General features: G+C 37.0%; 1 protein-coding gene across 2 annotated transcripts in view; it reads left to right on the plus strand.

The window, feature by feature from the left end:
• The window catches only part of pcxb (pyruvate carboxylase b), a 383732-nt gene that overhangs the window by 66639 nt on the left and 289590 nt on the right, over nt 1-27503 (plus strand). For both annotated transcript variants that reach the window (XM_038274777.1, XM_038274778.1), the window contains exon 10: nt 19806-19924. In XM_038274777.1, coding sequence (XP_038130705.1) covers nt 19806-19924 — 119 coding nt within the window. The remainder of the gene's footprint in view (nt 1-19805; nt 19925-27503) is intronic.

Below are 27503 nucleotides of genomic sequence, written 5' to 3' on the forward strand. Positions count from 1 at the left end.
CTCTCATTAAGCCATAAAAACAGCAAAAAGTCAGTCCAGGTGTTTTATAAAATATCTGAATCAGGAAATTGTCTATATACCAAACTGAACGATTGTTCTCTACAATTGAAAAATATTCTATTTTTTTCTATATTTTTTAATCTAAAAAGTCAATGTATAACGATGTATAGTATTCTGTTTAAAGTAACGGATTATAATTAAAAATGTCTCCGGACCTTTACTGGTTGTTTTTTTTTTTTTTTTTTTTTTTTAATTCGGACCCCGCAGATTTTTAATTGGTTACCCCTGATTTAGATATTTCTTGGCTGTACTGCAAGGAATAACTTTAAACAGTTTTTTTTTTTCATTATTACTGTGTAATTTTGATGGTGAAAAATCAGGTTAAAAGGCAAGAGCTGCAAACCTAATACCATCTGCACTTGAATGGGTATAAAATGATACTCAGCAGGACAAAATTGATAAGATGTCTTTACTTTAGTATTTAATGCAGCCTCTTCAGAATGTCAAATATAAAAGTGATCTGGAAATGACCTAAGATGCATCTTCTATCATTTGCTTCAGTTAAATGTAAAAGTTGGGACTAAAATGTGTATATATAAGAAAATGTCCTTTTTATAAAGGATAAAGTAAATTTGACTTGAGTGGTTGCATAATGTGTGCTGTTTAACACACTCGGGAACGTTTTTTAATTTGTCTTGAGTGTGTTCCATAGACATTCAAGAGAAAAATTATGCTGGCAGATGTATATAGAGTGCCTGAAGTAGCTTAATAACTAAAGATGGCTTTAGGTTTTCTGTCAGCTGGGTCTCATCTCCTCTGCTGTGATTTCAATGAAACCTTACAGGGGGTCCAGCCCTTCTGTTTGCCGTCTAACTGATCTAAACGCTTGCTGGTAAAGTATCTAAAGGTCCAGTTTAACACTGGTTCTTTGCTTGATGTTAAAAAGCAGTGGTTCCTCCCAGGACTTTTAGCATCATATGCCTTTGACGTATCAAATGGAAGTTATGTAATGATCAAAATATATGCAGTGGTCTGAAAGTCTGAATATCTATATATAGAGAAGGAATAGTTCTAGAACCCCCCCATGTTAAAAAAGACATTTTTTTTAAGTTTACATCTATGCAGGCCCTTTCTTTTCCTCCCAGTAGGCACATTTTTTATGCTATGTCCAGATATCTTAACTGAATTACATTTCTGTCTTAATTTTGCAAATTTTTAAATGATTTACAATACAAATCTACACCAAAGCAAAGGACCTCACAGGCCACCAAAATGAGATTTTCTTTTTTGTTTGTGCTCTATGAACTACAGAATATTCTGTTGGACTGATCTCTCTATAAGATCTGGAAATTGTTATAGATCTAAAGTATGTATTTTTAAGATAACAGGTTGCTCTTTGACTGCCTTGTTCCTTTTAAGTTTAATAAATTGTTTACCCAAATCTACACTGTTACTGGAAAAACCTCAGTTGGTAAATAAAAGAAATGGATAATTTCTTTATGTATTTTTTGTTTTAACAACTTAAAAGTCAAATGTGTGTATATATAATTTTTATTGGGTCAAAGACCCAAACATCCTCATGGCTCAATCCCTGAAAACTTGAGACAGCCCTCATAAAAAAAACACACTTTCCCCCCCCCACATTTCTAATACACTACTTCTTATCCAGTAAGGCACTTAGTTTTGTGTGAGGTTGACATTTTTTTTCTCAATCTTTCTTTTGCTAAGAATTGTACAAATTCTGAAGCTTTACTGGAACATTCTGACCTCTAACAACATATCAGAAAGTAACTGGTTCTTTCAATGCTGAAACAGGATATTTTAGTTAAACTCCTGTTGCTCTCCAGTCATATATAGGCCTTGGTGTGAAATTTTGTTCCTGTTCGCACAGGAACCCTTAAACCTCAACACCTTTGCTCTCCATCAGATATCATTACTGCTACATTTTTTATTCTGGCTGCTTTTTTTTCTGTTTTGCAAAATGTATTTTCAAACACTTACTGGTGCATTGTTTAAATTCCAGCTAAATCTTTGCAAAGACATGAATAGATATTTATATTTACGTATGTAGGGTGCTTCTTGTTTTGCCTGTTAAGGTTTACTTTGAAGATCTGTATTTTGTGCCAAAGGACTGTGATTTGTTTTGAGTAGTACATGTGTAAAAACTGAGGGTTTGCTTTAAGGGTGACATTTGTAGTAATGATCAAATGAATCTTAGTTTCCTATTCTATCCCATGGTTGTATATGCCAACAGCTTCAATGCTTTGTAGGTTTTGTGCCTAATTACAGCCTTTTGACAGGAACGTAATGAAGTGGAAGGTAAATGGGTCGAAAAACATAATCCTACAGTGTAAACCAGTGACCCAAAAACTATGCAGGATGTAGACATAGATGTATGTGTGGACAGGGGCACTAACAAAGGCAGAAAAAGTAAAGCAAAGAGAAAAGAGGTTGTGAAAGGATTGTGCAAAGCATAACGACCTGTGCACCGCTCTCGTCTGGGTCGCCACACAGTGCAAACAGAATTCAGAGGAATTGAAGGAAAGTCTTTTTGTTTATGCAAGGGAGATTTTTCTGCAGCAGTAGCTCAAAATAAATAACTTCTAGAAGTGGTTAACATATGTATAGGTTCACAGGTCTGAGAGTGCTTATATTGGATTATAAACGTGTATATTTAAGATTTAATGTGATTTAGGAGTTGCCCATTACAGGCAGGTCTAGTTGGGTCAGTTATAGTTTCTGAAATAGGATATTGAAAATATGAGTGCAGAGCTATAGAAATGTGTGGTTGACTCCTGTAAGAGATATTTCATTGCAGTGGCCCAATCTGAAGTTTACAGAACAAAGCAGAACATCCTATAATTTAAAGCATTAAGAGGAAGATTTTTAAAAGTTGATTTGTCTTTTCTGACATCAGAGCCTTGAGCTTCTGCTGCCTTTCATTTTGAATTCTGTTCCAATGGGAGAAAAAAGGGACTAAATGTCTTTACTGGACAAGTCCTGTCAATTTAGCATGTTGTTAAATGTAGTTTTGCTTCCTTACACTTAAATACCTCAAGTTTTTTTTAATCCATTAATTTTTAACAAAAATATTTTAGTATAAAATTGGGATTACCCAAATTCTTTTTTTCTCTTTTTTCTCTTTTTTTTTTTTTTTATGTTGATGTTCACGCATTGGCTGATTTGTTGGTGCATTTTGGAGTCATGCCTTAACATCAAGTGAAGCACCTACATTACTGCTCCCTCAGTAGGCTATCCATTGTTTTATAAAAAAAAAAAATAAATAAATAAAATCTGTAAACTTAGGTGTTTAAATTTGATCATTGGGATTTCTATCTTGTAAGTGGAGGAAGAAAAAGCAATATTGTCTCAATAATCGTCCCAATAATATCAAGACATATCTGGGATCCGTTAGACTGAATGAGACAATCTTTATTGGCCTTCAAAACCTTGCGCCGGTCAATCTTTACTGTAGACCTCTATAGACTCAACCTTTAAACAAATGCTCAACATGCAATCGGTCCAAGCTTTCTCCCTTTATCTCCAACTAAAGCAAAGTCCTTGTTGACCAGAATTTCTCTTTGTTCCTCTTCAGCTCATTAAGATTCAATTGCTGATGTTATTTGGAGCCAATGCAATAGTCACTATATGACACAAAATGAACTATTAGTAACTTCTACGTTCTTCCACATTGGGTCATCTATAATCAAGATAAAGGTTGTGTTGGCTTTTTGTTTCTCACAGCTATTTTGTCTCGAGATGCAATGTTAGAATACAAGTTAATTTATTTAGTGGAAAAGGGCTAAAGATTCCATTAAAGTTTCAAACTTCTGTGTGTGGGAGGTAGAAGTTTTATTATATTTTTTTAAGGTGACCAAAGTTGCCCCTATGCACATTTTGAACAAACTGATTATGTATATAGTTTAATTTAACTGTTTGTGTCTGGATTTGAATTTGAAACCATTTCCTCCTGGTTAAAATCAGCGGGGTCAGAGTAAAAACCAGTAAAGATCCCAAGATATTTTTAATTATCTGTTACTTAAACAGAATTTAACACTGAAATAAAATGAGGCGTTTATTCATCCATGTTATAAATTTACTTTTTAACTTAAAAAAAATAATCTATCAGTAAAACACCTTAGTATTTCAGCTTAGAAAATCCTCCTCTAGTGACACTGAATATTCATTGGCTTAATTTGGCCTGTTTCTGCACCTTTACACAAATACCTGACTATGCTAGAGCTCACAGTTGACCTGGGAAGAGTTGGAGGAAGCCAAGTACAGGAAGTGAGCCAAAGTAGCAGGCAGGGGCTGGAAAACATCTCCTGAAGTCATAGACATGGTCTGCAGGGAGTCGGCTGATCAGTCTTTTGCAGAGTTCCCAGCCAACTGGGCAGCATTGAGAGCCTGCAAAGAAGGCTCCAGAGATTGGGCTGAAGAGGGCTGATCTCATTGCTGCTGCTGGGACCCAAGTCTGGGTGCTAACAACCCCTGGATTGGTCTCCCAGGCAATACTGCGGTTGAAACACCCAAAAAGGCTGTTAACCCCTAGGTTACGTTACTGATGACCTACTCCAGGATTTCATGCAATATGGGTTTTCTAGTTTAGAGCATTTTGGTTAAATAAGCTGCTCTGAGTTGAAGCCAAGATGTTTTTTATGTTACCTGCTTAAAGTGCCCACTTTTTCCTGGAGTCTACATGAAAGTTTATAAGCTCAAACCGCATAACTCCACCCTAGGGCTGAACATACTGAGATGTTTTGACATAAACCTGCTGGCTGTAAGCCCAACCACATGCTTAATTTCTAATTAAATTAACAAGTGACATCCTGGGCCAGAAACTCATCCGTCCCAGATTTCTGCCAGAAGTGCCGGGCTACTTTTTGGCCACGGCCTTTCTAAGACGTTAAAGAGTGTAATGATAAAAGCATCACCCTGTGGTGTTTCCCCCTGTCGAGCCTTATTTAACAGTAGTGATGAGCTTGCATCCCATTAGCCCGCACTTGGCATGCGAATTATGTACGTGGGGATCAGATACCTCTGAACTAAATGTAAACCTGTCCCATATCCTGCCAGCTCTGCCTGAGGATTAAAGGAAAGGGGAACAAAGTTAGCAATACAAATCTTGTTAGGCGAGCAGAGATTTGTTGTCTTGATGTGCTGCTGCTTTTTATAAAAGGTTAACGTTGGTATGGAGAAAATAAAACCTATTGGGGAATTAAATCTAAGAGTGGAGAGGATTTAATGGGCGGCATATTGGGGTGTTAAAGTACTTCAAAGCCGTTCAACCCACATTTCACCTTAAAGTTCAAATATCTGAACGTTTAGATTTTTGCAATAGATTTAGAGGTATTGTGGAGGATTTTTTTTTAAAGACCCGCCCTCTCCACTTAAAAAACAAAAAAAACAAAAGCTTGTGCAAGAACATGTCAGAGCACACCTTGTTTAAAAGTTGCTGTTGTCATAGCTCATAAAAGCTTATGGTGTCCACATACAGCGGGGAATATATAGTGAACTTAGTTAACTGACAGTTCAGATTAATCACTGCAGGTAGTCTGGTAGCGACAGCAAGCCATAGTGCTTTGTGAGGAGAGCTCACCACACACATGCGGCTTAAAGTGCGCATGCACAGAAAAAGGTGGCTAAGAGGGCGAGCACGTAGGATGGCCTTACATGACATATCACCAGAATGATTGACAATCAGGAGGACCACTTATTTAGATGATCCACCCAGAGATAAAAAAAAAACATCCTCTATACCTTAATTATGTCCAAACAGTTTAGAATTAAAACTCATATTTTTCTTAAAATTTTAAATCCTTTTACAGTAACAAGTGCAGGTAGGGCTGGCTTGTATAAATTTAAAAATCAAACCTTTATGCCTTCCTAAAAGAGATGTCAAACAAGTTTAATCTCCGCACCAACAGGCACATTTTAACCCCTAACATACAAAATGTGGGAAACCATAGGAATTTAATGTAAATGGACAAAATGCATTTTCAAAGCCACGTGTTGGACACTTTTTACTTTTCTTCCTAAAATTTGGATAACTGGACAATCTTTTGCAAAAACTTAAGCTGATGAAGGGAGGAAAGCGGATCAGTAATCAGGAATATATATTTATTTGCATATAAAACCAAAAATAAAAGTAAAATCAATCTTGGAAATCTAGTACAGCATTAAGCTCTACTAATTGTCGTTGGCAGGCTCTAATTAAATGTGACTAAAAAACTCAAATTTCCTTAATGTGTAAATGAAGTGACAGGAGGCAGTCGCATTCAGGTACTCAGCTCACACCTCAACCATATGGAACAAACAAGCCGTCCATCCTTGCCTTTCTATTTTCGTTTCTTCAGCTGACATACTTCCCTGCTTTTTCTCCCTCTGTTCTCCATCTAGAGTTCTTCTCTGCTCTGGATGTGTCAGATCCTGTTGTGTGGGTGTTGTCACACAAACTACAGCCAAATCCTTTGCGCTTTCCCCCCTTTCTTACACGCATGTGTGCGCGTACAGAGACATCCATGGGCACACAACTGCAGTCATATTGAGTGTAAAGTCTGCTCTGTTTTTGTCAATGTGAAAGGACTGCAAGGAGGAAGAATAAGATCCTTGGTCTAAGAATTATACTGGGAAAAGAGATACTGAAGGGGAAAAAAGGTTATTTTGGTTTTGTTTCAAGTAAGGGTTACTGACAAAGCATGGGCTTAGAGCAGTTTCATGCACTTATTGTGAACCATAAGTCTTTTCTATCTATGTGTTCCCCTAATTGTGACATATCGTTGTATAGCTGTGATTTGCTTTGCTCTCTGACCATTAGGCTTCTGTATTTGTTCATCCCTCTCAGTACAAGCTCATTATGCTTTTATGAACTGCTGACAGGGCAGAGGGGGAAGGCACAGTGAGAGACAAAGGATTTGCTGTGAAATAAAGGCCAAGTGGCAGAAATGTGGGAGGCAGGACCAGCTGACTCTCTCAGAAACAAGGAGTAATATCCCTTATTAGAGCTCTGAGAAGCTGATTGTGTGGAAAGTTGAGTGATACATGTATATCAAAGAGGGGAAAGGCAAAGTTTAAAAATCAAGGTCTTGGAAGAAATGCTGCACTGATGCCATTATTAGCAGCTAATAAGACATGTTAATAAAAAAAGATTAAAAAACAGACTTGAACTAAAGATGTTCCTGTCTTGATGTTGCTTCAAAAACAAATGTAAGGGTTAGTGAAAAACTTCTTTCACTAAGGAAAGCATTATTGCTTCCTTTGGGAATGATTGGTTTGCAGATACCCTCATATGTATTTAACAAATCCAGACACAAACATTATGGAAATGAAGCAAACAGGGCTCGGCAATAAAATATGTTTTCTATCCATTGAAATGGATAGAAAATGCATCTGACATATTTCAATAAACTGATCTAGAACGGCATGGTTTCAGGGGGGTGTAGGTAGAGGAAAGAATTGAATTTTCAGATTATTTTATTCCTAAAGATCAAACCTCTTAAAAGTTATGTTTCAATAGGATTAGGGTTATGGTTTAATTTCAGCCTTTTTCTTTCTCCTGGTCTTTTTTCAAATGGACAAAAAACAAAATTATTGAAAAATGATGAAACTTCAATCAGAATCAAGGTCATTATAGGGACAATTTTTCTTATCAGTCTATGGTTGGAGATCTCATGAAGACATATTTACAATTTTCTGATGGCAGATAAAGGTAAATAAAAAAATAAAATAAAAAAAGAATCTGAGGTTCATAAGTATTGGATGGTTTCCTGTTAGTATGCAAAACTTTAAAAAAGGTAAATCATTAAAAAATGAAGTTGGTAATATTTTTAAGAGACTGATTGCTAATGTGAGTGCTTTAGGCTTAAGTAGTCCCTGAATTATGCGTTGCTAAACACTCAGTCACCTCGACAAAACCTGGCGGTAGTTTTCCCCTTTTTTTACTTGAACAACGGACGATCTCTACTAAGAAATTACAAAATAGAGACTGATGGTGTAAAACTAAGGGAAACCTGAATCTCCCAAAATATAAAATTCATAAATGGGGAGAGGGTTTTGCCGTATATGGGTCCCTGCTGCATGTACATCTTTTTGTTAAAGTTAAGGTAATTAACCAGATCTGTTCTTTGGAAACAAAACTAAGTAGGAACTGAAGACTGCTCCCAGTTAGCCATACAGTCTGTAACCTCTGCTTCCTAAAGGAACCGGTTCAAGAAAACCATTTTCCCAATATGGAAATTAGTGGCATCTTACAGTAAAAAAAGTAGACCTGAACCTTCATAAACCCCTTGCTGGTCATAAACATGTTGAGGACCTAAGCCATTTTAGGACCGAGCTTTACATCACATCCACTGCTCCAGCCTTGAAATAAGGACCTAATGATCTAAGAGGTGAAGTCTAAAGATGGCAAAATGATCTGGTCATCACAATCTGTTAAAATAGTAAAAACCGAAACCTTTAAAAAAAGCGGAGTCTGAATCATGATGCATTATATACCTCAACTTAAACATTTTAGAAAATAGATCAATTAAATCAATCATCAATTTTCTATGAGTTTTTAAGAGCGTTTTGGACATGGTTCTGAAGTTTGACAGCTTGGAGGTAAATGGACAAGCACAAGGGAGAATGGCAAAGACTTCAATCCTTTGTGCACTGGAGAAAGGAACAATAAGGGGTAAAAAGGTTTACTATATTTAGGATGTTAAATTTGGATGTTGAAGTGTTTCCTCAGTTATTTAGTTGTAATTTAATGGTCCTCTTGGGTCCTTTTACATTCTGGCTTTTGGCTCATACATTCATCTTTACTTGCATTTTATGTATTGTACTTAGCTGTGCTTTTCCACAGTGTAATGTAACATCCTAATTACAAAAAAGCTGGAAACTAATTGACATTTCTTTAAAGGATATCTAAAAACTTGGCTATAACTTATTGTTGACAGATTCATTTAGGTTATATAGCCAAGGATATAAGGGGGAAAGCAGTGGGAATAAAATAATGGAATAAGACATAAAAATAACTTTCAGGGAAAGCAGTTTATTTTGGTTCCGCTATAAAATGTGGCAGTTTCTTGCTGACAGTGAATCTGCTTGTATGAACTGTGCTGCTTTATTTTGGCCTCTCACTGTCTCTTCAGTACATCCAAAGTTATAGCTGTACTTTGAGGTTGTTTTCTTCTTTTTCTTCTGAGGTAATTGATGGTACCCATCAGATTTTATGAGCCCACTGTGCCATGTTCAAATGTGAACTGTAAAATCCTATTGGGATGTTTTCAGATTTTTGAAATCTGTCACTGTTGCTTTTCATTTCACCCCTGTGTGCTTGCAGTTTATGGGTGCATTGTTTCCTCTCCATGCACAGATGCCATTACGCTGCTGGTCTTATGGCTTCCACCCAGGTCACTTGATCTATTGGTAATGCAAGGGAAAATGAGGACGTAAATAGTGTAGACACAACATGGTCAATGAGCAATAGTTGAGAAATCCCCTGGGGACGGTTTGTTTACAGCAACATTATGGCTAAACGTTGTTTAAAGCATAAGATGGATGCAGTATAGCCCTAAGAAATCAGTTTGTCACTATATGCAATAAATCTGTTATGCTGGGACTTTTATTTGTTTAGCAGCCATCTTACAAATGGCTTCCTATGAAGTCTTGAAACGTCAGGATAAAGATTTGCTTCTAGCATTTTCAAGCTTTTTGGTAAAGAATCTATGAATTCTTCTTTGTCAAAATTTTTTTTTAAGAAATCAATTTTTTATTATTTGACCAAAAGAACATTTTGTCTCAACCAGAATGTGAGAATTTGGAGTAAAAAAGGAAAGACTGGTGAGGTTTAATAAAATTCAGAGTATTGACAGGTGAATCCACATCTTAATTTCTAAAATTAGGAATGAAAGTTATTTTCTTTGTTTCAGTCTGGACTGAACTGTTGTCAGATGCAGTTTCATGATCAATAGCAGACATGCAAAACCAGTTGAATGGGTATAACTAAAAGGAATCAGTGGTATAGAATTCCTTAGCTAGCAAGCAAGTTGAATTGTCACAAGATTTGTGAATTCACAAACTCCTGAAGATGCATCTTTCCAGAAGCCAACAGATGTGTTGGCCTCGATACAGAAATGTTTCGGACTAATGAAATGCAGTGAAGTATGGCTGTGGCACTATATAGTGGTTACGCCATTTTAGAGGAGTGTCCAAATGTCTAGTGGTTCACTATAAAGTACAATATATAATGCCCAAATATAGTGATTTGGGGGTTGGGGTGGACGTTTGGACGCCGCCAATGTGTCAATCAGAGGCAGAAGGCTCAAGCAAAACAAACATGGCTGTGCTGATTTTTAGCTCGAATAAGCTCAATTTCTTTTTTGGAAAAACATGCAAAAGGGTGTTTTTTTTTTTGTTTGTTTTTTTTGGCCTTTGTGAGTGAGATCGTTGCACGTTCCCTCTGAAAAGATTTGATAAGGGATATATATAACTTTACTCTGCTCTCTGTGTAACATATCAAGCTGCTACTGTTTTCATTGGCTAAAAAAGTTGACATGGGAGGCAAGTATCCAATTAGCTTAAAGAATTGTACTGGATGTCCCTTTGGTGAAAACATTCTAATGAGGCTTCCTAGATTGTTCAATCTGGCTTATGCCATAAACCAGCTGGTGTAGATGCTTAATGTCAACTGGTACTGTAAACATGCAATGGCCAGTTTTAGTGTGTCTCTCCCACCCCCCTACCAGATGGAGTAAGCTACTTATATTTTTAACTTTTTGTCAAGCCTTAATGTTTTAGATCGAACTGATTTAAACAATGGATAACTCAATATCCCTGGAGGGCCAAAGCCTTCTCGGAGCCCCAATTTTTTTTTTTTGCTTTTTAATTGTAATTACACATTAACTTATGTTTCTACTTTCATTTCTATTCCTTGGCATTTTTATTTCATCTACACCTACACTCTCCTACCTGCTTTTTCTTTTCTACCTTTTTAATGAACCTTCAAAATGTAGGTGTTCTGAAGGCTCAGTATCCATAAAGGTTAAATATAGGGAAAGTAAAGGTAAAAATACTGCTTACAGAGTTGGAAGATAGTTAAAATTGTTTAAATGTAACCCATATGGTTAAACTTATAACCCTGTTTATTCAGCTTTGTTAGTCATCTTTCCAACTTTTTTTTTTTTTATAGAATTATTTCCATTACTAGGCATTTTCTATTTATTATCGACTGTAATTTGACATGGAAACGTATGGAAGCCACTGAAATGGGCCATTTAAATAGAGCGTTAGCTGTTGAGACGGATGATCATCAGGTTTTAGTCATTAACTGATCAATAAAGCGTAAAGCCTCAGCTTTTTCTTGCTGGAGTCAAAATGCCTCTGCAGGCCACAGATTTTCAGCAGAGCTCATTTAATCCCCGTCTCAAGCTAAAGACCTGTTAAGAGAGCACGATGCAACACTAATGACCAGGTTTCACACTAATTTGGTCGTTGCCGGTTGGAGAGCTTTATCCGCTCTGTGCTCAATTACAATTAAGACAAGTAAAATGTTCTGATATGTTGATTCTTCTGTGGAACAGTCATTATTCGACCGATAATTGGTATTGAGTTTGTTATTGATGGATCTGCGACAGTGTTTGAAGCCTTGCCTGTTCAAGGAAAGATGACCAGGCCTGTCCACCATTCACCTTTTGTCTTTCAAGAAGCTCTGCATATAAAAAGAAGCACTTAGATAATAGAAAATGGATGTGCAGCAGGTGTAAGGATGACCTCAATCCTGCTATAAGGCTGAGCTTAGAAGTGGCAGCGTTACTGGAAAGAAATGAGCAGTAGGAATTGGATGGCGGGGGAATCTGGTCCTTTCCCATTACAGCTGTGATGGGTACATATTTCTGTATATGTGGGCGTATTCTTGTTTGCGATGGCCATAAGTTTTGCGTGGGCACACAATCTATGTGTGCATGGCCACATGTGTCTGTGTGAGGTTTGCAGTGTGCATTGTGTGCTCAGATTGTGAAAGCTCAGCTGCTTCGGTAGCTGCCAGCAGCTAAAGGATTACCGACCACTGAAATGGAGCTGATCTGTTTGAAAGTGTGTGCATGTTTATTCTCAGGCAGTATCGACTATGAATTGGATGATGCTGGTGTGCTGTGAGTTTGAAAGGGAATTGGATCAGATTAGAGAATCTTTGCACCAGATTTACTGCATTCCAAACAAGAGAAGATGGAGATGAAAAAGAGAGAACTGCAGTTTAAGCAAAACTTTTTATAATCTGTGGGTGCAGTGCTTTCATTATTGGATCTGCCTATATAATTAGGCTGTGGTAACTGTTCCACTGAGGTTTCATCTTTTCATGACTTCTAGTTGACTCTGTGCTAGAAGTTATAGTTTGAAAAGATCTGAACGGAAGTATTATCTCTTAATAAAAAAAAAAAATGCATCAATCCGCAATGCAAAAAGATTTAATCTCACCAAATTCAGAAACATGAAATTTATTTTAGCAGCTTGTGTGCATTGACCATTATAGCTGTATTTGAGTGAAATCGCACAGAATTTCTGCAGCGTGAGTCAATAGTTGGTGTATTGCAAATGTTTCCTTGATTTACCTCTGCTCAATCAGATAGCCGGGTCATTAGCAGGACTCAGGAGAACTTGGCTCGATGCTGAGGAGGTAATTAACCCGTTTGATTTAGGCGTCTTGTATCAGGGACTCATTTAAGTTTCAGCATGCTGGCCCTTGAGGACTTAAGTTTTATACCTAATGGATGATCAAAATATTCTAAGCTGCTAATAGTATTGCCTTTTCCATTGAATCTCTCATTTGAATCTGTTTATAACTTGTTTTAGAGCTGTTACTACCATTTTACTGCAATTTTATATGCAGATCAGAGGTCATGGTGGTTGTCAGTTGATATTATTTTGGTTCCCATCTACTTCCAGTTTTTACCTGTATATGGCTCAGTTAAAACCTGTGGAATTATCCAGCTTTTAATGAAATTTAATATCTTCCTGTGGAAAATGAGCTGCTTTGTGCTTCATGTCCTTTGTACGCCTCATCTGATGTCCCTAGAAATCTGGCCGGCTAAATTTGTTTTCCAATGTTAATGAAGCAGCAGCATCAACTATCATAAATTGGTGCACTGGCTTTATGAGGAATTATGTTAAATTAAACACAAATGGGAGCTGAAATTATATTTTTAAGTTTTACTCAACCTCCAAATATAAACAGAAATGAGCAATATGACAAATTTTTGCAAAAAGGAAAAATAAAAATTCAGTCTTGAATGACTTAAACATTTTACTATTCTTCTTGGCAATAGACAAATTTTTTTATTTGAAATTTGCAAAGCTGTTAAAGCTCCCTTTAGTAGAACTGACCTTGTACATATTCAAGCTGATATTTTTTTTTTTTTTGTCTTTAAAACATTCGGTTGCCAGTAAATTCAGGTTCAGTGACAAGTTATTTGAAACAAATTGGCCTGTGCGCTTCCCTGACACGTTACACCATGCCCTCCTGCTCACATGTTGACCAGCCAGTTATGGTTTTCAGCCTGAGCTGCTGTTGATTATCACATTGATTTTTGCTTCCTCTGCTTTGATGCTCATCTCACATGAGGCTGCAGAGATTTGAACCACATTACTCTGACCCTGAACCTTTCATGACCCAGCATACGTTACAGTCTTGCTGTAATATCCCCTACTTCCGCTGTGAATTAGGTGGGGCATGGTGTGCAGTATGTTGTGAATTTTTTATTTTGCTCCTCCAAGGATTTGCATGTTTAGAGAGAAATAAGTGAGTGGAGATCAAATGCTGTTTTTGATCAGTTCCAGGCTGAGGAAGAGTTCACTTATTTACCTCTGAAAGCCCCCACAAAAAATGCCCCCTTCATTTCAGTAAAAATACAAGCTGTATTTTTCTCTTCTAACTTTAAATGGAAGTATTGTTTACAGTAGCTCACTTTTACCATCTCAATTCAGTTTTTTGATTAAATGTGATAAGTGGTCTTTGTCCTACAGCAGTCTAAGCCTATAGCAGCATAACTTGAGCCATTTCAGCTGTAAGCTTTATGAGAAATGAAAGTTTTATGCCTAAAAAGTAGACAGGGTGTCTGCCTCATGGACTAAAGCTGGTAGTTGGTTCCACCGGAGAAGAGACTGATAACTAAAAGATCTGCCTCCTATTCTGCTTTTAGAAATTCTTTGAACCTGCAGATTAAGAGCAAAGTGCACCGTTAGGAACATCAGGAACAATCATATCTCTGTAAGATGGAGTTTGGTTATTTAGGGTTTCATACGCACAAAAGACTTCTTTGTTTTGTTTTCTATTAAAGTCGATTAAGAGAAGCTATGATGGAAGAAAACAACATCTTGTCAATCAGAACTCTGGCTGCAGTGATTTGGCTCAACAGAAGGCTTTTAACCTAGGTTTCTTGAGGTAACAAATATATGGACTAGCTTCTCAGCCAGTCTGGGCTAAAGCTAGTGCTAGCCCTTTTGTGGTGCCCCCAACATGAAAATGATCATTAATACTGTATAGGTTTTTTACTTTTTTCAAAATAACTTATCAATAGTGTTTTAAAGACCATTGCAATAAAGGGATGGTGAAATCTTAAAGAAACCTTTAACTAACTCTACACAAGCAATGGTTCATACGTTTCCACATTGTTTTACCCATTATGGATGGAAAAAAGTGATTTTAATTGAGATTACAATGATGAAACCAAAGTACAATTAATAAAATGCAACATTGTAGAGTGTGATACAGAACTAGGACGAGCATAAATATTTTGTGCAGTCTTGTGGATAACCTTTTTGCATAGAAAAGTGTAGTTTGACAACATAACGACTCTAAGAACTGCTGGACGAGGTTGGGTATACAAAGAAAAGTATTAAAATTAACAGCCTTTTCTGGCTAGAGTGACTTTAAAGAATCATTTAAAGCAACTTTTAATACTCTTGCAGAATGCAAACAGTTAAATTGTTATATTTTGTTAGTTTTTTGTTTTTTCATGATATAATTGGAAAGCTTAGACCCCAGAGCAGTAAATAACCTAAAATAGCCTTGAATTGGACTAGTACCATGTTTTGACGAGGCACATCACATTTAGATTAGGTAAGAGACTGACAGAGTGCTATACTTTTTTGTTGTTAGCCATTTTTACTGATGGGGTGGTTTAAATAATCCTGCCACAATCTGTTTTTACCAGTCACTCCATTTTGTGAAAATGCTTTAAAATCTAAGGATTTTTGTCATTTTGATAAATATTCAGTACAGACTGAAGAGGGAATCCATATCCATTAAGTGTAAGCTCCATTAAGTGTAATTTTTTCCTTGCAATGTAAAAAAATGGCTGTGGTGGTCCAAGTAGCTACATATAAACAATGAAACTAAAAGATTGCCCCTATAATTTGAAAAGATCGTATGCTTTGGCCTGAACACTAAGTCCCCCGCTACACTAGATGAGCTGAAGAGACACTAGATTACAGTTGGAAACATTGACTTAGAAGATCTTTTGACTTTTTTTTTGTCATATTTGGAAATGGAGAAATCTAAAACTCTTAAGTATGTGGTTAACATTAGCATCAGAGTGCATGTTAGTCTTTAAACTACCAGCAGTGCACCGTCCAGGCTTGCTAAACTTTGCTTAGAGGAGAATGAAATTAAATCGGGAGCTTTGACAAACTCTCAGTGGTTTTGACCCAGATAATTGTTGACATTCTTTAACTGGATGGTCCTCAAGTTTCTACCCCGATTAACAGCCCCCTGTCCACGCGCAAACAAACAAAAATGTAATATTTTGTAAATGCAGAGATGTGAACACGAAAACAGAATGGTTTATTGGGAAACGTACAATAGAAGAACAACACTGAAATTGTACCATAGTGGGAAAATTTCCATCAGCAAAATTAATGAGCTTACAGGAACATTTAAATCTAAATAATGTGGAAATGTATTAAGTTTAGCTGTGCAAAAGAGAGGCATTTTAGAAAATAACTGTTGTTGCAGATATTAAAGACATGTTCAGGGGGAAAAAATGAGAGGGTTTAAGATGAAAAGAATACAGAAACAAAGCAGCACCCTATTTACAGAAAGAAGAAGGAAACCTGCAGAAAATAAGATTCCTACTTAATCAGGCTGAGTCAGGATTTTCCTACCTTTCAGTTTGGATCAGGACCAAAGTCTGTACATTGAGAACGGCTACAGTAACAGATCAAAGTATTATACAGGTGCTGGTCATAAAATTAGAATATCATGAAAAAGTAGATTGATTTCAGTAATTCCATTTAAAAAGTGAAACTTGTATATTATATTCATACATTACATACAAACTCATATATTTCAGATGTTTATTTTGTTTAATTTTGATGATTACAAATGACAACAAATGAAAATCTCAAATTCATCATATCAGAAAATTAGAATATTGTGAAAAGGTTCAAAATTGATGGCCCCTGGTGCCACACTCTAATCAGCTAATTAACTCAAACCACCTGCAAAAGCCTTTAAATGGTCTTTCAGTCTAGTTCTATAGGCTACACAATCATGGGGAAGACTGCTGACTTGACAGTTGTCCAAAAGACGACCATCGACACCTTGCACAAGGAGGGCAAGACACAAAAGGTCATCGCTAAAGAGGCTGGCTGTTCACAGAGCTCAGTGTCCAAGCACATTAATAGAGAGGCGAAGGGAAGGAAAAGATGTGGTCGAAAAAAGTGTACAAGCAAGAGAGATAACCGCACCCTGGAGAGGATTGTGAAACAAAACCCATTCAAAAATGTGGGGGAGATTCACAAAGAGTGGACTGCAGCTGGAGTGAGTGCTTCAAGAACCACCACACACAGACGTATGAAAGACATGGGTTTCTGCTGTCGCATTCCTTGTGTCAAGCCACTCTTGAACCACAGACAGCGTCAGAAGCGTCTTGCCTGGGCTAAAGAGAAACAGGACTGGACTGCTGGTGAGTGGTCCAAAGTCATGTTCTCTGATGAAAGTAAATTTTGCATTTCCTTTGGAAATCAAGGTCCCAGAGTCTGGAGGAAAAGAAGAGAGGCCCTTCATCCACGTTGCTTGAAGTCCAGTGTAAAGTTTCCACAGTCGGTGATGGTTTGGGGTGCCATGTCATCTGCTGGTGTTGGTCCATTGTGTTTTCTGAGGTCCAGGGTCAACGCAGCCACATACCAGGAAGTTTTAGAGCACTTCATGCTTCCTGCAGCTGACCAACTTTTTGGAGATGCAGATTTCATTTTCCAACAGGACTTGGCACCTGCACACAGTGCCAAAGCTACCAGTACCTGGTTGAAGGACCATGGTATCCCTGTTCTTAATTGGCCAGCAAACTCTCCTGACCTTAACCCCATAGAAAATCTATGGGGTATTGTGAAGAAGAAGATGCAATACACCAGACCCAACAATTCAGAAGAGCTAAAAGCCACTATTAGAGCAACCTGGGCTATCATAACACCTGAGCAGTGCCACAGACTGATCGACTCCATGCCACGCCGCATTGCTGCAGTAATACAGGCCAAAGGAGGCCCAACTAAATACTGAGTGCTGTACATGCTCATACTTTTCATGTTCATACTTTTCAGTTGGCCAACATTTCTATGAATCCTTTGTTTTTATTGGTCTTCAGTAATATTCTAATTTTCTGATATGATGAATTTGAGATTTTCATTTGTTGTCATTTGTAATCATCAAAATTAATTAATCTGAAATATATGAGTTTGTATGTAATGTATGAATATAATATACAAGTTTCACTTTTTAAATGGAATTACTGAAATCAATCTACTTTTTCATGATATTCTAATTTTATGACCAGCACCTGTATACATTGACTCCTCATTGGACAGGGTCTGCCTATGCAGCGGATGAGTCGAAGCCTCCACCATGTTGAGACTTGAATCTCAGAATATACTTTATATTCGTTATTTTATTTTTGTAGTATAAAAGTACTCTTTATCTGACTATATTGTTGCAAAATTTTGAAAATTTCTATAAAAAAAAATCCTGTCTTAAAAATCTGTTTTTTAAAATGTTCTCGTTATTTTATGCAGGCCAGTTAGTTATCCGTCAGCTTGTACATCTAAATTCGGCCAATCATACATCAACAGTCATCTGTCAATCGCATTTTTTTTCATTATAGCATCTTGATTCGTATGTCCCAGCTAATATACGCAACAGTTGAAATGAATAAGAATAATTTACTTTCCCATTGAGTTCCGTCCCAGTGTTGACGGGGATGGACGTCTGTCTTCAGCAGGCGTAGAGCTAACAGAACTGGCAGCGTTGCGAGGCAAGAGCTCAAACATGTACGGCTGTAAGCCTTCTACACCAAACCAAGCTTCTGCCGCCCTGGCGTCCTCTTCCCCACTTTCCTCCTCTAAATAAAAAATGTATGACGGCAGAGACTCATCCACGACCTCCAGCTCAAAACTCCGTGTTTCCGCTGTTCATAGCGTTCCTTGACAGTTTCGTTGCTAAGTGCTACCTGGTCCCAATGTAATTTCCCATTGGGAACCTACTAGCACTAAGTTGCTAACTGGTTAGCAAAATGCTTCTGATAAACCAGCCACAACCAGCCACATGCTTGAAAACTTTCCGCCACAACAATCCCGCCCCCTTGATAATTGACCAATCACATTCACTTTATTCACTCGTGTAAAGTGGGGCACCACTCGAGAGAATTCGGAATTGTAACGGTTGGAACAGCTGTTTCCCTACTGACTTTAAACATATTTCGTATCCCTTTGCCTTCATTCTCCTGATTTTTATATTCACAAAGAATAAAAATAATCAAAATATTTTAACCTGAACCTATCATTCCAGGACTGAAATGGTTCTGCAAACTGTGGCTATTCTGGAAATATTCCCCCTTATGTTTTTCTCATAATATTACCACTTTTGTCTTTTGTAAAAACTTTATTTTAAAATACTAGAATTTTTATTGGGAGAAATGTTCTATTAAGTCTCAGATCTTTGAGGTTGTTGACTTCAAAAGTTTTTTTTTTTCAGGGTAATAGAAATATTTGAATTACAAAAGGTTTTCACAGCATTTAGCTCTTAATGCCTCACAGGACCTCCATTAATACCGAAAGGTAGCAAGTAAAAAGGTTACACCGCAGTTCAAACAAAAGAACAGTTAATTTTACTACACATTGCAAGCTTTAAAAAAAAATATAACCAACTTTATGAATTATCTTTAAGAACGTAGTCCTAAGGAACAGTAATGATCAACAGCTGAAAATGGTGGATAAAGACATTTGATGCAGCTTGTTTTACAGCTGTGATTGTCTGGTTCCACTCAGCAGTTTATCCTCATGGTCCACTGGATTAGCAGCTTTCCTTGCTGCGTTACATCTGCTACCATTCTGTTTTACACATTCAGGAGTGAAAGCTGTGAATCATTTTCTTCCCATGTCATAATTATGCACTGCTCGTTAGTACCACTACTTTGGTATCATTCAGTAGTTTCCTTTAATCGCTCACATGGAGCACATTTACTACACTAAATATTGAACTGCAATTTTTTTTATTCAATACTAAAGTACCAAAATAAGGTATATGATTACTTAGAAATGTTAGAGGATGTAGAGCAACAAACGGATACTACTTTGTTATATGTGGCTGCAGTTTTTTTTGGCCCCATCGGTATTGCATACCATCAATTAAGGAAGGTATTATCATCCTGGGCACCAATACCGAGACAAATCGCTGCCCATCCATTGTACCTGACTTCAATTGTGATTCTAATTGCATTTATTGAGCTGAGAGGTACTGGGAAAAATTGTCTTTTGATTTTTTTTATTTTTTTCTGCTGCAGGTGGGATATGAGAATGCAGGAACGGTGGAGTTCCTAGTGGACAAACATGGAAAACACTACTTCATTGAGGTCAACTCCCGGCTCCAGGTCGAACACACGGTCACGGAGGAAATCACAGAGTAAGTGACAGATGTTTATTTGTCTGGATAGGTTTATGCTGGGGAGGGGTGCGTAATTGTTGCAGTTGTCATTTTCAGTGACCGTCTGGTGTTCGTTTTTTCAGCCTGACAGGTGTGTTGCTTCAAGGTTGGAGGGTTTCTACTCTGAGAATATATCAAGATTTGTAATCAGAAACTGGGGAAGGGACAGAGCAGGTGGGGAGCTGTGAACAGACTCAACATATTGTGTCAAACAGAAACGGGCTAAAAATAAAAGAAATGGCAATAAGGTTTACATGATGCGAACAGAGAAAATTGTGACGAGTGTAAGGGAAAATTGTCTGTAGGGAGATGATTTGGGAATAAAAGAAAGGCCTGCACAGGTGGAGTTGGTGTAAAGAGAAGGTGAAGCATGAGGTCCAACTGGGTGAGAAACAATGGGGAAGCTGAAGAAGAGAGCATAATGGAAGTTATAAATAGCACTCTGCTCTACTGATGATCTGTGTGATTTGCTCGGCTCGAGGAACACAGATGTGTCTCAGGCTGAAGACGAAAACACAAACTGATAAAGCTGAGCAGTGCCTCCAGTTTATCACCGTACCATGAATGTTTGTTGTTCCTGACATGTTTGTACATTTAAAGATTTGTATCTAATTTATAAGCCTACCTTGCATCAGAGTAGATGAGCTGAAGCAGTTAGAGCGTTTAGTTGATGGAAGCAGCTCTCAAAAGGCTGCAAAATCTGGGTACATTTTGTGCTGCAAGTAATCTTCTTACAAAGCCCTGCTAAAAGTGGCACCCATAACAGGAATATCAACATCATATATTAAGGTTGTCATGATACAACGTATTAATTTTTGATACCAATATGCAGCTCTGAACTTTGTCTAATAATTTTCTTGAGCGTTAGAGGCTTTAATCACGTTATATTACTCAAACATAAACAATATTACTTGTATTCTTAAAGACCCATTTATTAACCAATGGGTGACATCAGCTTTAAACGTATATATAAAAATATTGAATTAAAGAAAATATTAATTTAGAGAATCTTAACTTGTGCATGCAAAGATCTCTGTCGTCATGTTTTCATATATTAATGAAAAGTTTAGCAACACACTAGTCCAGTAATGTAATGTCTGCTGTTATAGAAAGCACATTAGCTCCGTGTGTGGGATACAAGCGCTGCAGGATAATGTTGAATCGAACAGGCTATTGGCTGTTTGCTTATATTGGAGTTTGTGGATGTAGTCAGATTCTTTTTTTGGCTTGCATCGAACTGATATCAATATTGGATTGGAACGTTCCAACTAGATATCTATTAGCCTACATTTTCCAGGTGAAGCGTCCTTATCTGAAATGAATAACTTAAACAGTGATTTCTGACTGTTTTATTACAACTGAAATTTCTTTATTTTTAGTTTTGTTTTTAAACTCTACTTGTAATTGATGGAATACATCAGCAAATGATCATTGGATTGGATAAAATAAATTTCTGTAATAATGTTGAGCGCACCAATGTTGGCCTTGCAGTTGTCATACATTTTGCCACCTTTTGTTGATTTAGTGTGGGTAGAGCATTGTCAACTTTTATAACTAATAATTTAAACTGTAAACACGAGGATCTAATAAATTATAATTCTGATATTTTTGGCTCTATGAAGATGGACTTTTCTCCCTACATCTTAAACACAGATTCCCATTAGCTTTAAAGTTTCTTGAGTTTCTCAAGATTTAGAATATGTACTTTTCACTCTGAGCAATCCAATTTATGATGGGACCAAAGTATTTTTAGCTGCGCCCTGAATCACTGTGTAGATATTAAAATAATGATGGTATTCCACTAACATTCAACAGAAATTTTATAAAGTTATAGTAGGTAATGGCAGCTGGAAGAACAGTAGAAAATTAATATAAAAAAAATCTAACTTTGGTTAAATTAATCAATCTTTAGGGGATTAAAATGAGAAATCAAATTGGAAAATATAATTTTCTTTAAACGCAGTCTGTGATTTAATTTTAGATTTAATTTGTTAAAAAATAATTCACTTTAAATAAAATGCATCCTTCTGGTCAAAACGGGAAGCAAAACTGTTTTAGGTTACATTAGTCATAAGCTTGCTACTACCTCTGTTGGATGTGATGTGTTTAACGTTTTAACAGTGAAGACTGGGAATTGGAACAGAGTTTAGGTTGGTCCTTTTTTGTTTAAATATTCAAGCAGGCTTTGAAAATTAATACTAGGTTAGGAAAAGCAGACCTGGCTAATGTACAAATTGGTTTGCTTTTGCTTCAATATATCCAGCTGTAGTGTCATGGTGAGCAAAAGTGAAATGTTTCATGTTTGTCAGTAGTTTCTAAATCAAATTAACATAAATCAGACATTAATGCTACCAATCATGCCTCAATTAATGCCCAATGAGAGCTTTATGCAAAAGTTAGACTCTTGCAGCCAGTTTCTAGTTTATCTGCTGAGGTTAGGATGGTCACTTTCCCTGGTGGCTGTGCGGTCATCACTTAAATTTGTTCATTAAACATGAGGCAAAGGTCTCAGGTCTGCTGTTGTAAAAGGTTTTTTTTATCTCAAGCTAAGGAAAAGAAACCTTTTGCCTCCATCTACATTTTGTGACAGAAATTTGTTGCCTTACAATAGAAGTAGAGAGAGGGCTATTAGAGCTGAGAGAAAGTGACAGAATTGAAATCTGCATTGGGGTTTTATTCCTACATTATGTCCATTATTCTTAGAGCTTTGTTTCCACTCAGCTGCACCCGGTCTCCAGTGGCTTTAGACATTCATTCTTCTGTATAGTAGAAACACTCTGACTAACAGACTTGTCAGTGATATTCTTTTGGGGGGAAATCTTTTCTCTTCTACTGTTCGCCTCTCCGGTCTTTGATCATTTCCTTTCCTCCTCATTGTTTCATTATTCATCAATCATTCCTAATTTTATGCAGTACGAACGCCTGATCTTCCTCATCTTTCAACCTTTTTTAGTTCAACCTCTGAGTTTTTCATGTGCTTTGCAAGTTTAGTGTTCTAAGCTTGCATCTTGTAATTTAGCTCATTATTGTGCTTCAGTCATATTTCCTTCCAATATTTAGTAACTACTGTTCAATAGCTTCTTGACTGTACTGCCCTTAATTTATTTTACATTTCACTGCTTATTCTTTCTTTCAACATGAAATAACCTTGGTTCTATAGATGCTCCTGTCAAAGTGTTTAGTTTTCCAATCTCACCTTGAAAACCTAAAGATTACCTTTTGCTACCCATGTTAATGTTGTCAGTTGCAGAGTTGAAAAATCTAAGCTGAAGACCTTCCAAGTCACAAAGGAATATAGAATATAATGATGGGATAAAAACACTATTAATTAAGGTGGAAATACTATTGCTCTACATTTGAAATAAAATGCATAATGGATGTTTACTTTGCTTTTATTCCTATACTTTCTCCAAAGGTCATCTTGATTAGAAGCAACCAGACCTCCTGTACCCAGTTCCAGCAGAACCTTTTTAAACTAGAATTTATTTAACTGACAAATTCATCTATGGATGTGCACATTAAAATTGTCTCTTCACGTTGCGTAAGGTGGGATCTAACTTATTTGTAATACTTTTGAATTCAATATTTAAGCAAGCAGTGTTTCTTTTCTCCCAAAAACATTTTAAGTAAAATTAATTTCCTTTGTTACAGTAATCATTATGTTAAAAGCTGCACTGGTCTGAACATACCTGCAGAGTGTTAACTTTGGGACTCATTGAAACATACTATGTGACATGAGGACACGCCTTGTTGCGATTTAAAGCAGTCTCTAAACAAACTTCAGTACCTTTACATGTGTAATGTGGCTTCTAAACTTACTTTGATACTTGATGTGTAAAAGTAAGAACAAAGTCATATTATTCCACCTTTTTTCTATAGGGAGAGAATCTCTAATCTGCTTTTCCACAACTGAAGCCAACTCTACAACCTTTTTGTCTCTGAGCATTTTTCTGAATAGCTTGATTACCCTCACTTCCAGTCCGTCATTCCTGGGCTCTGAGAGACCTGTCAGTGTCTCCAGTGCGTCCAAGACTGGCTGTCATTCCCATAGACCGCTCCCCTTCGCTGATATTCACCTCCCCATATTTCTCACCTCTTACAGCTCTTTGCCTCATCTCTGACTAAAGCCTCAGCTTTCCTTTGTCCTGTCATGAACTTGTCCTTTTCACCCCTCTTACCATCATCTGCACTCTTCCCCCGGTTGTTTCTTAACCAACTACTAATGTATTAATTACTCCTGGTTGCTTATGAAGCTCTTTGAAGAATCTCTGTACTATACAGCTCATCATGCACTGGTTATTGTTTGGATTCTCGGCCAGTGAAACTAAGAATTATGTTATTGGATTGCCTCCATTTTTCAGTCTGTAAACACTCACAAAATAGCTTTTGTTTTTGTTACATGTTGAAGGCACAAACGCCACACCTGAATTCTAACAATCCTCACTCCAAAGCCATTAAAATGATGGATATTGAGTTTTATAAGCAAATAAGACATTTACATAACTAACATATAATTATGGATGCTAGATTCTGGAGTAGTAATCTAGGAGTTCTTTTTTTCTGCATTAAAGCCACTGTTTGTTTTAGTCAGTTTGATTTGATTTATGAAACCACTTTAATTCTCACTGTGTTGTTGAATCAGTAGGATAGCAATTATTGGAGCATGCTGGAAAGGTTGTATATCAGAAACACCAGATGTATAAATGCTGACTGCAGAAATTGGAAAATAAGATTTGTTTGTTCTTTGACACTGAAAGTTCTAAGGTGTTATTGAATTATGTCATGACAAAATTAGATTTTTATTCTTCATTCAGAAGATCATACACCTGCTACTGCTGTCAACAAATTGGTACACTGTTTATTTGTTTGATCTCTAATCTCAGCATGTATAGATTCCTGACTAGTGGTTGTCTGAAAAAAGTCATATTTAAAAAGTATTTGAGATCCATTTTTCCTCATTCATGCCAGCATTTATTTAAATCTTGCCAATGCTACAGTTTGTCCTGGTCACGCAGGATTTCACTACTGAAGCACAGAGATTCTCAAAGACGAAATGGACAGTTTTTCGAAACCGAAGAAGACATTTTTGAAATGTAGCCTCTTAAACACCATTTCGTCTTTGTTACAACACTACCATTGTCCTGATTATGGGAAGTATGTGTGCTTGACTGGAGGTGGACATTTTATAAGGAAGACATGAGATCAGTTTTAGGTACAATATTGTTTCATAGGTTAATTCAATTTAAACAGAAAATGTTACTTAAACTTACTGCTAAAGGTGAAACTTGCTTGCTACATGTTCAAGTTGAATAATTAAAAACTGAAAAACAGTCTGCAGCAAACAGAGGAGAAAGTGTTTGGACTGCTTTTATTTCTGGTCATCTACTCTAAGAATACAGCTGCCAATGAAACTCATTCTGAAAGTTGTCAAATGTTCATGCAACTTAGTACATTTTATAAATCTAAGCTGATGTGTTGCACAAGCAGGTGTGTTGTACTGAAAGGCAGCTATACCAGTTATAAATGTCCAAAAGGCTAAATAAGTGCACTGTCATCCACAAACATCCTTTTATCAATGTTTTGGAAATAAAGACCATGAAAAAAAATTGCGGCATTTGTTTGACATTTGCCACAGATTTAGTAACCCCCCCCAAAAAAAGAACAAAAACCCTCTAAAATAATCCTATAGATATCAGGCATTCAATGAGTTTTTGTAAACTTTTCAAGGTTTCAAGCTTAAACAGCGCTGTGTGCAAATAAATTTGCCCATAGGGACATTAGATATTCCACCATATTCTGGGGGAGAATTACAGCGTACCAAAGCCATACATCCCAAAAACAGGGCGTATAATTTCTAATATTTTTTAGGGCTGCAACAACGAATCGATAAAATCGATAAACTACTTTTAAAAGCGTTGACAACGCATTTCATCATCGATTAGTTGTGTCGCACGATTAATGAGTCATCCGCCGCCGCCGTCCTCACTGCCACTTGAATGAAACGGGGGAAGAAAAAAAAAATTATGGCAGAGCGAGCCAGCGCTGCAGGTGCGCAGTGTTGCCAACTCAGCGACTTTGTCGCTATATTTGGCGACTTTTCAGACCCCTCCAGCGACTATTTAAAAAAAAAAAGCGACTAGCGACAAATCTGACGACTTTTTACGCTGTCACTGGCGGCTTTTGGAGACTCTTACATGAAAGCATGTATCGTTCCTATTCTTGTCCTGCAGCAGCAGCTGCTGCCGTGAGGCGCCTCCCCCATCCCAACCCTGTTCTCCCGCAGGAATCCCTCTCAGCGCTGCAGTCAGAGCCGCAGGATGTTTCAGCGTCCATACTGCAAATGAAGCGCGCATGCGCCGGGATTTACAGCGCAAATTGATCACAATAATTAAAATAGCCTTTATAAATTTAACTTGCAAATTATGAGGGCAAGGCTTGTAGTTTAGGCTTGAAGTTTAAATCTTCTGGCAAAGATAAAGGAAAGAAGATCCTGCAATTTATGGAAGCATAAAATCCAGCAAGATCAGTAATATGTCAATTATATGCCACATTCCCATGTAAATATCTGTCTTTGGAGGATGTGTTTTTTAGCAGTTCTCTCATTTTTATTCCAAATACAATTTATAATTTGAATCACAGGGCTATTTTTATCTCTACGGTTCAGTATTTTCTCAAGTAGCAACTTTACCTGCTATACTTTCCTGTCTTAAAAGTCAGATCTCTTCTAGTCTAAAAAAAACCTAATTTGATGAAATGGGGGGACGTATTGTTTTAACCCCTTAGGGGCTTTTAAAAACAAAAATGCCTGTCTTTTTTTGCGCTTTATGAAACAAAGTACCCTATGTTTTGTGGATGTACAGCTACATTCGTCATGTTAGTTTACGTAGTTTTAACACAAACATTTATTTTTCATATTGCAACAGTACAGTTAATGAGCAAAATGTTTATTTTGGAATAAAATAATCGGCCGATTCATCGATTTTTAAAATAATTGTTAGTTGCAGCCCTAATATTTTTAGTATACGGCGTACAATGTACTCCCATACGCATTCCTAGCTAAAAGCCTGGGTGTCATTAAGAGGAGACCTGCATTCAGCCTCATCTAGAAGGTGCTCTGCTAGATAAAAATCAGCACTCGTAATTAACAGAAGGCATGTGATGGTAAAGTGATTCCCCACATTGATTTACCACAAGGTAAATGGACTATATAAGAACTAAAAGCAGCATTCCATCTCCCAGGGCTTTAAGAATGTAATTAAATTCAGTTCTTACAACCTGGGTTCTAGGGCTCTTGCTTCCTTTTTGGCATCTGTGTATAATCTTTTTCTAATGGTGGCTTTATACAGCTGTTGCAGCATGTAGGAAGTTCCTGAGAGTGCTGCATCTAGTTAATTTATACTACAGAACATCATGGGCTGTAGAAACTCCTGTCATTGCTGCCTTTAGACTGAGAAGTGCAAAGTGAGGTCGATGGAAAAGAAAATTTCTTCTCCCATAGTATTACAATATGGAGAGATGGATAAAATCTGACATGAGATGAAGTCTCATCTCCTCTAAA

The sequence above is a fragment of the Cyprinodon tularosa genome, unplaced genomic scaffold, assembly GCF_016077235.1.
Source record: "Cyprinodon tularosa strain WSP-4 unplaced genomic scaffold, ASM1607723v1 ctg93, whole genome shotgun sequence".
In the NCBI taxonomy this organism is placed as follows: Eukaryota; Metazoa; Chordata; class Actinopteri; order Cyprinodontiformes; family Cyprinodontidae; genus Cyprinodon; species Cyprinodon tularosa.